At 34.1% G+C, this 10,014-nt stretch overlaps 1 protein-coding gene across 1 annotated transcript; it reads right to left on the bottom strand.

Moving 5' to 3' along the window:
- Positions 1-4,437: 4,437 nt before the first annotated feature.
- On the bottom strand, positions 4,438-9,193 carry rbp7a (retinol binding protein 7a, cellular). The gene is made up of 4 exons (XM_028453659.1): positions 9,015-9,193; positions 7,697-7,875; positions 4,776-4,877; positions 4,438-4,696 (listed from the first exon to the last, which is right to left on the bottom strand). The coding sequence occupies exons 1-4, from the start codon at positions 9,091-9,093 to the stop codon at positions 4,637-4,639; spliced, it is 420 nt and encodes a 139-aa protein (XP_028309460.1). The 5' UTR covers positions 9,094-9,193; the 3' UTR covers positions 4,438-4,636.
- Between the last annotated feature and the right edge of the window lie 821 nt (positions 9,194-10,014).

Below are 10,014 nucleotides of genomic sequence, written 5' to 3'. Positions count from 1 at the left end.
ATAAAACTCAATACACATACATTTTCACACTTTGTCCCTAAGTCAGTGTTTTTCAACCTTGAGGTCGTGATCCCATGTGGGGTCGCTTGGATATCAAATGAGGTCGCCTGAAATATCCAGTAATCAATTAAAAAATGACTAATGAAACTTATATTTTCTAAAATATTATTCATTTTCAACAAAAAACACCACTCATCATCTCAAACAACTGTATTCTATGCTTTCACTTTCTCAAATAATCAGTAAAAATCAGTACTTTGTGCACTAATACTGGCTACATTGTATTTGTAACACAGCAAAACAAACATGATCAAAAACTAATTCAAGAAGAGGAAAAAAAATGTCTCTGGGGTTGCCAGAAATTTGCGATATCAGACACGACTTTATTTCACTCGCATTTGTGCACAAACGTGAAAACCTATGAACGAAAGGCAAAACTGACGATCGATTGGAGCAAATTCAAGTGGCTGAGCGCCGACTTCTTCCCGAGTCTACCGGCTCGGACAGCGTCTGCTGTTACTGTCTGTGTGTGTGTTTTTTATGTGTGTGCGTGCATGTGTGCATGCACTCCCTACATATACTTTCGCTTTCACAGCAAACACTTCTGTCCCTTTCAGGACACAGAAGCGTGCATGTGTGTGTGTGCACCCCACCTCCACTGTCCACCTATGAATATGGACTGTAACGTTTATCTTGCCAATCATTCAAAACAAATTAATGGAATAATTGTATTTATTTCAACGATACTAGCTTTTTGCCGATATTGTCCAACGCTATTGCGAATTTGCAATATTCATTGATACACACCCCAACATAATCTCACATTTTAGGTCTATATATGTATATAAATATTTATATATGAAAGTAAAAGGTTATATAGTTATGGCTTGTTGGAGCCTGAACAATGACCCGTAAGACCAGAATTGTCATATATAAAAAGAAAATTAGATAAAACCCTAATATATATATATTACATATTACACACACACACACACGCACACGATAATCACCCCCGAACTAAAAAATGTTAAATGTACAAATTTATGTGATTTCAGATTCTACCACATTGGTACAAATTTTATTTATCAATTTATCATGCGCATGTCCCATAGAATAATTTAATTTGCACCCGCAAATATACTCCTTTGTAACACTACAGAGTATGTACTCCTCTTTGTACATCCAACCTTTAAACACATACTCATTTGGCCATAATTGCCAACTCAAGCTGCCACATGAATACATACTTCTGATGAACACTGTACCAGTATTAATGATTTAAAATCAATTTAAATGAAATGTTTAAACTTCAGAACAGTACCTTAAAATAGGTTTTTATAATAAAGCCCAGAATTGCCACAAACTATTTGTTCACTACATAGAGTAAATTCAGTTTTCAACCTGCCTACACTCATATTGAGACTAGTGCATATAATCATTTCTCTTGGAAGTTGAACATTTAAAGTTTTGTCAGTTTTTTAAGGCAAAAACTTACAAAAAATGTTTTACACTTACTCTGAAAACTTTCTCAGTACACTCTGCTTCCCATACCAGGGTTTAAAACCAGTTCACATGGGGTAAAAACCCCCAACCACTAGACTCTGGGAGGACAATAGCTACTGTTAGTAATTCCAAATCTAACTTGATTTTTTAAATACTAAATTAAAAAACATATTCATTTTTGTTATTTTATTAGTGGGCCTACACATATTTGTCCAATTTTCGATGGTATAAGATGACCCTAACACAGAGGTAGGCCACTTTTATCACAGTGGGGGCAACAAAATGTGTTTGTTTAATGGAAGGGTCACAAGATCAACATAAATGTCAGCATTTAGAATAATGACCAATCTGAGCATTAACACAGGAAACAACAAAGCATTTTTAAAGTTATTGTATGTGTATTTCTGTCATTCTGTGTATGTTTGTTGTTGTCTTGCTTGTTATGAGGCATTTTGTGCATTTCTGTTGTCCTTTTGTGTATTTTTCCTGTAAAATGTATAAATGTGTAGACTTTAAAGTTCTGATGCTGGTGTATAAATCTGTGAATGGGTTTGGTCCAGAAAACATCAGTGAGATGTTAGTCAGGTATGAACGCAGCAGGTCTCTCAGATCTATAGACACAGGTCAGATAGTGGAGCCCAGAGCTCACAGTAAACATGGTGATGCTGAGTTTAGTTGCTATGCTGCAAAGAAGTGGAACAAAGTGCCAGCAGAGCTGAAGTCAGCATCACATGTGAAATTTTTATTTAAAAAAAGTTAAAGGCACTTTTTTCTCTACTGTGTATGATTGAGACGGAGAATTTTGGTCATGTTGTTGATGATTTTACTGATGATTTTAAATGATATTCTTATAAATCTTTAAGCTGTTGAATGTTTTCTGTTGCACTTTTTGATCATGTAAAGCACATTGAATTGCCTTGTGTATGAAATGCACTATACAAATAAATTTGCCTTGCCTTGTCTTGCTTTTGTGGAGTCATATTGTGTATTACTGTATTTTGGTACTGTGGTTTTTTTTATGTTTTTCTTGTCCTTTTTCTTGTCATTTTCTATAAATTTGTGTATTACTGTTGTTGTTTTGCACATTTTTGTAGTAGTTGTGTATTCTTTATTGAGTAGTATTGAGTAGTTTCTGTGCTTTTCTTGTCTTTTCCTGCAATGTTGTAATTCTTTGTATTTTTGTAAAATGTATTCTTGCTTTTGTTTTGTGTATTTTTCCATCTTTTTGTACGTTTACTTTGGGGGTCACATAAAATTAGACCGAGGGCCTCATGTTGCCCCCGGCCCTCCAGTTGCCCAAACCTGCTCTATAGATATTTTCCCCACAATAGCAGTTTAAACACAACAGAGTATCACAACAGCTTTCATTTGTAATTTAACAGAAGATATTAAAGACATTTAATAATAAAGATATTTATTAAAAAAAAAAAAAACATCTTGGCTAATGGCATTGAATTGGCATAAATCATTGTTAGGGTGTTGTGTTCACCCGTAGAGCTGATGATATTAACAATGAAATTGGGACAGAGAAAAAAACTCGTTATTTATTTTTCCTGATTTTTCTTTATCAAAAAGATGCAAAATATATAACTCAGTACACATCATTTTGATGAATATTTTCCTCATAACAGGCAATACATATAGTATGTAGACACAAAAAAGTTTTTACAAATAGCTTGATATAGTGCCAAATGAAAAGTGCAACCCATTGTGTAGTACATCACATTGTCAAATAACATATTAGAGTGAATTAATGTATTAATGTAGCCCTAAACATTTTTTTCAGGCAGCTGAAATAAACAGACTAGAGCTGACAGTAGTGCAACACTGCCATCTACAGGTGTGCATTAGTACTGTGATAAAACACATTATTTTCTCCTACACTCTAATAATAACGTAGCAGTCACATCACATGACAGATTACATTACATATCACAGGATTGAGCTCTTGTGTGTTTTTGTTGCTCTGGATGAATGTGTACACATGAGAGAATTGAAATTACAATTGACAAATACGTTGTTGTTGTTGTTGTTATAGTAATTGAATGGAATTGCAATTGAGTTCACATAATTGACTTTGTAACTGTCATAAATATTTTATATATGTATATTAAAAAAAAATCTTGTCATTTACAATTTAATTAAATGCACAAAAAAAACAACAAAAAACAAACAGAAACTGGGGAACTGTGTTATAGTTCTAATGTTTACACATACAGTAGGCATACGTAGTAAATAATTATTAAGATATGTTATATATCATTCACTAGTGAGTTCTCTTGTATGGATGTATATTTGTGTCTTTATTATTCAATAAAAAAAAAACAAACAAACCAAAAACACTTAAATCAAAAGAAAAATCACTGCAATAAAAAAAAAAAAAAACACTTTTCAATGAAAAGAAAAATCACTTAAATAAAAAAAAAATAACAAACAAAAAATAAAAAAACACTCTTCAATCAAAAAAGTTTACTAATGCAAAAATGAATATTTTCAATCAAAAAAAGTGTTCAAATGGATCAAAAAATATTTGAAACCAAAATAATTGTATTTGAACACTTTTTTTCTTTAATTGAAAATGTTTTTTGATTAAAAAGTTGTTGTTTTTTTCTTTATTAAAGTGATTTTCTATTTGATTGATTAACAAAGACACAAATCTACCATAGTTTTGAGGACTATGGTAGATAAATAAATCGAGGTATACTGACAGAAGATGCCCACACCAAAAATATAAATACCAATATTTTCATGCATAAGGAAGTCTAACGAGGTAACCAAGAGATGAAAAATAAATTAAATGATAGATAATATTTTTTAGTGCATTTTACAGCTGATTTAAGACATGTGTCAAACTGACCCTTTATCATAAGAGATGCTAACAGAAAGCTAACACAAGAGGAAGGATACGTTTTATGGGCTTATTTATTAAAGGCTCAGTAATTGTGATTATTTGTAATTGAACTTTAGTAATTGAGAACGTAATTGCAATTGTTTTCTAGTAGACAATATTAATTGTAATTATATTTGTATTTAAAAAAAATGCTGGTCAACGTAATCGTAATTGAACATGGATAATTGAACTGTAATTTAAAAATGTAATTGACCCCAACCCTGCAAGAGAGTCATTTCCTTCTCACTGGTTTCCATTCTTCTTAAAAACCTGCTTACACAGCTCTCCTTCACAGTACAGCTCCTGGGGGTGAAAAGTCACAAACTAGTCAATAAAAACAAGTCACATTTTGTGTTTCAATGAGCAAACACTGAATTTCTACCAAATGAAGTTTGTCATCTTCAATCCAGTGACTCCATCCTCGGTTCTTCTTCTCTCCTCTCTGTTCACACACCAGTTTGTTTCCCTGCCATGACACCAGAGACTGCAGAGAGTAGGGGGAGCACACCTAGCACCACTCATCATGCACAAACCAGTATGAATTACTCTATGATTTATTTATTTTTATAAGCCTTATTTCCTCCATGGTTACTGCTGCACTATAGAGAGCCTGCCAGGGTTGGGGTCAATTACATTTTTCAATTATAAATAAAACTTAAATTATCCACGTTCAATTACAACTCAAAAATAATTACGGTGACTGGCATTTTTTTTTTTTTTCAATAACAATTAAAATTACAAATAATATTTTCCCCCTGAAAGTCAATTACAATTACATTCTCAATTACTAAAGTTCAAATTCTATGAATCACAATTACCGAGCCGGAAATAAATAACCCTAAAAAATGGAACCTTCCTCTTGTGTTAGCTTTCTCTTAGCATCTCTTATAATAACGGGTCGGTTTAGACCAGTGCATTTCAACCTTAGGGTCGGGACCCCATGTGGGGTCACCTGGATTTTAAATGGGGTCACCTGAAATGTCTAATAATTGATAAAATTACAATAATAATAATAATAATAATAATAATAATAATAATACTAATAATAATAATAACAACAATTACCGATTAAAAATATATATAATTTTTAAATGAAAACAACACACAATCTTAAACAACTGTATTCCAATGATATGTATAAAGACCCATGTCTTAAGTCAGCTGTGAAATACCCTGAAAAATATTACTTATCATCAATAGTTTTTTCTTTTGGTTACCTTCCTGATGAAAATGAAAATATTGGTATTAATATTTTTGGTGTGGGCGTCTGACTCTTTTTCTGTCACTATACCCCTCGATTTTCATTTCATTTTTTAATGGTAATATATTTTATTGATTGTTAACTACGTATGTGTAACCCATAATAACTGTAATGGTTCCCCAGTTTTGCGTTTAACTAAATTGCAAAATTGCAAGACAGTTTTTTTAATATAATTTCCATGTCAATTACAATTACATAGTCAATTATCTGAACTCAATTACAATTAAATTACAACAACGACAACAACAACGACAACAACGACAACAGATTTTTCAATTACAATTAATAGTAAAATTACAACATAATTATTAATAATTATCAATTACATGATTAAGTAAATTGACCCCCACCCTGGAGCCTGCTGATATATATAAACAACATATAAAAACTAAAGAGTAGGATACTCACAAGATGACAAAAAACCTTAGGGGGTCACACACACCAGGGTTGCGGTCAATTACAATTGTAATTGTGTAATTGATAGTTAATTACAATGATGACATAATTATAATTGTATTTGCAATTGAAAAAAATCTGTTGCTGTTGTAATCATAATTGAATTGTAATTGAGTTCAGATATTTGAATTTGTAATTCTCATGGAAATTTTTTGAAAACTCTCAATTACAATGTAATGAAACGCAAACCTGTGAAACCATGTTACAGTTCTATGGCTTACACATGCGTAGTTAACAATCAATAAAATATGTTTCATATCAACTTTTCCTACTACCTGTCACTTCTCTTCAGGATCATTTTACAATTATAAAATTTTTTTTTAATTGAATTTGAACTTTAGTAATTGAGAATGTAATTGTAATTGACTTTCAGGGGGAAAATTACAATTGTGATTTTATTGTTTTTGGAAAAAATGCTGTTCGCCGTAATCATAATTGAGTTGTAATTGAACATGGATAATAGAGGGTTTTCACGGCGCGTCATCAACCCGGAAGTCGCCATTTTGGAGATAAACAGCCGGTTTACAAACAGCACACAAACGAGCCAAGTCCCGAATTTTGAGATGAAATGGTGAACTATTGCCGTGTTTTTGGCTGTAATAATCAGTCAGATGGTGAAAAACCTGTGGAGTTTTATAGACTGCCAAAAGTTATAACAGATCAGGGAAGAACAATGTCTGCATTTTATAGTGAGTAGTTCTACATCAGGAGAGCAGTGACATGAGACTAGCTCAGTTGTTATTGGTATATATGCAAACACCGCCGGCCTCATCTCCAGTCTTGGATTTAAATCCAGCTTCAGGTAGTCCAGTTTGTTAGGACACAGGGTGGAAGGAAGCGGCGTTCTCTGAGGATTAGCTTTTAGCTTGGTTGCTAGCCCCGCTCCTGCTTCGGATCACACCGCTTACGTCTCCTCCACTGGCGGACACCGCTGGTACGAGGCTCTGCTGCTTCCGAGGCCGCTGGATGTAGCTGGCGTAGCAGTCCGAGGCTGTGTATTAGGTCCAGATCTTCGCATCTAACGGACTATAACTGTTTGATTTGCTTGAATCTAAGATTTCCTGGCTGTCGTATACTATTTCACAGTAAGTACGCTGCAGGTTCACTGAGAAATTATTACAACTGACTGAGTAATCTGTCAGTTCTAATCTGAGTTATAATATCCGTTGCTAACTAAGCCTCTGCAGCCGACCTCCAAACTTCAATAAGATTTAAGGTCTTCTGCTGTGTATGGGCATCAGGATACATAATAGATGGAAGACGCTCCGGGTCGTCATTGATCCAAAACGAAGAAGCCAACTTGTGTGGATTTGCGCCACCAATAAACTGTGTTTTTTCCCAAATATCGTGCCCTTTCCTGCTGAGCAACTCCTCCCTGTATGCCTTTGCATCTCTAATGCGTTTTGAGGAGCTTTTCTGTGATTTATCCATTGCAGACTACACCTCTGTGGGCCTCCCACATCCGCTTACCTCCAACATGGCCGCGCATCCAGGTTACTGCCCAGAAAGTGCCGCCGGTGAAAACCCTCTATTGAAGACATAATTGTAATTGACCCCAACCCTGACGCGCACACACACATTTTCACCTTTACGTGTCTGTTGTCCAGCCCCTGTGTGAACTCCTCAAACTCGTGGTCCACCCTGAAGGAGATGATGTAGTTTCTGAAGAAGCTGAGTGTTTTCACAATGAACTGGTCGTTCTGTTGCTCGATCACCTTCTTCAGCTTCAGCTTCGCTGCAACCTTCTGCACACAGGGGCTGATGCCTGACAGGATACATTAAAGGTGCCTTAGATAGGAGGCCATTCACAGGTTACACACATTCACCCTCAGCCTGCCTCAACCCAGAAATAACAGATATTACACTACACAGATTCATGTAATGTTCAAAACCACCATGTTCCTATAATCCATGATAAATCCAAACTAGAATATAACAACTTCAGTCATTTCAAGTGGAACTGCTGATGGACACCACTGTAAAACAAACAAAAAAAAAACAATAAATTTGATATTTAGAGATTTGGCGATATTATCAGTCGACATTGGTATTGGTATTTCCAACAATATGGAAAAACCAATATGTGCTGTTGTTTTTAAACGGAAAATAGAAACAAATGACACTTTTCTATATTACAAAAGTATTCTCATTTTGCACAGATGATGTTTATCATTAGAATACATCCAGTGAGCCATGTTTGAGCCTGACATGTAAGAATGACCCAGAATGTAACGAGACCCAAATTGTTATATAAAAATTAATAAAACCCAAAATGTAAAATTTGTCAATAATGTAGATGCTGAGCCAAAACGTAAAAACGTTTTGCATTACGTTTTATTTACATTAAGGACCAGGCAGAATATTTCCCCCTAATAGTGTAATAATTTTATTACATCATAGATTGGGTCAATGCTATATGGATTAAAGGGCTTATTGTTTCGTGTTGTTATGTGACCTAGAATAAGATTAGGGCGGGGTGTATATTGGTGAATATTGTAAATTGGCAATTTTGCTTTGGACAATATCGGCAAAAATCTAGTATCGTTGAAATAAATACAATTATTGCATTAATTTAAAGACAATGAAATTAAATAAATATTCAATTTAAAACCATACACACCTCACCCTTTTATTTATTGTCATCTGCTCTCTCCTCTTTTTTTAAAATCAAATATAAAATTATCTTATTAGTTATTAATCCAAAGATAACCAAACAATGGCGTATATTAAGCAACCGTAGGATCTTGACCAGAACAAATGCAAAATAAAAGTATTAAAATAAGGCTAAAGAAAATTTAAAATAAAAAGATATTTTTAAATAAATGTGTTGTCAATAAATCAATGTGACAAAATGAAAATATTTGTGTGTGTGTGTGTCTTAAACAACATGCAAGACTAACTTACCAAGCGCAATCATGTAACCCTCAAAGTTTTCATTGCTGATGATGTCCCATGTACCACAGAGGCTGGCACTGGCAGGCATATTGACCCCTTACACCACCTTTATCCTCCTGATGCATGTGTGTTCACAGAATGAGCCTTTTGCACTCACACACCTGAGACAATAGTGTTTTGTGTGAAGCCCAGTCACATAAGGAAGCGTGCCCTTCATTTCATTTGCCGTCTAGTGAGCAGGAGGGTGGTGCAGTGATCAGTGCCAGGGTGCAGAACGTATAGGTGACCAGACACGTCAGACTGGTCCAACTCCAGCAACAGCAACTGTCAGCTCATGCTATGCATACAAACTGTAACATAACATTTAAAAACATATCCAAAGGTGAAACCCTAGAATAACTGATATCGCATGTTTGATTGTAAAAGCTGTGTTTTACAACCTAGTTATTCATTAGGAATTACAACAATAAAATCTAAGTAAGAGCAAAACCTATTATTGTGTAACTTAAGTACCTTCTCTGGGATTATGAAAGTTAAGGAGTTAAATGTTTATCTTGGAATTTGGAAGCAGTGAAAGATTTAATTTATTTTAAAGGTTTCAATGGACACTACGTCATGCCTGTTTTTTTTTAAATAGTTCGAGCTAGTTGAACAGGTGCACCTGCCTGTGTTATTGACAGGGAGTAAATCCTATTAAAACTGAAAGTACAGGGAGTCTGTTCAAAGTTAACACAGGTTCTCAATATGCGAGATTTAGTAATTAAATTGGACAATGTCAATATCAGGACATTCGTATATATTACCTCTAATTGCTTTTTGAAACACTGCATACTATAAAATTCAAAACAGAAAAAAAAAAAAACATTAACTTTAGATAATGAATCTGACATAAGATTGAATTGTTCTTCATTGTAGTATTTGCAAGACAGACCATTTTCAGAAGTGTTCTTGTCTGTATGGGTTAAATACAGTTGTCTTCCTATGCAAGGCCATTCATTATTATTATTAG

This window comes from Gouania willdenowi, chromosome 7 (genome assembly GCF_900634775.1).
Source record: "Gouania willdenowi chromosome 7, fGouWil2.1, whole genome shotgun sequence".
Lineage (NCBI taxonomy): Eukaryota > Metazoa > Chordata > Actinopteri > Blenniiformes > Gobiesocidae > Gouania > Gouania willdenowi.
The sequence above is the reverse complement of the archived record's forward strand: the minus strand, read 5'-3'. Positions and strand labels throughout refer to the sequence as shown.

Bases quoted from the DNA above. Each gene is read 5' to 3' on its own strand.
- rbp7a (XM_028453659.1), bottom strand. From the start codon at position 9,093: ATGCCTGCCAGTGCCAGCCTCTGTGGTACATGGGACATCATCAGCAAT. The intron at 7,876-9,014 runs GTAAGTTAGTCT...GTATCCTGTCAG, and splicing joins GGGTTACATGATTGCGCTTG to GCATCAGCCCCTGTGTGCAG. The intron at 4,697-4,775 runs GTAGAAATTCAG...TTTCACCCCCAG, and splicing joins AAGATGACAAACTTCATTTG to GAGCTGTACTGTGAAGGAGA.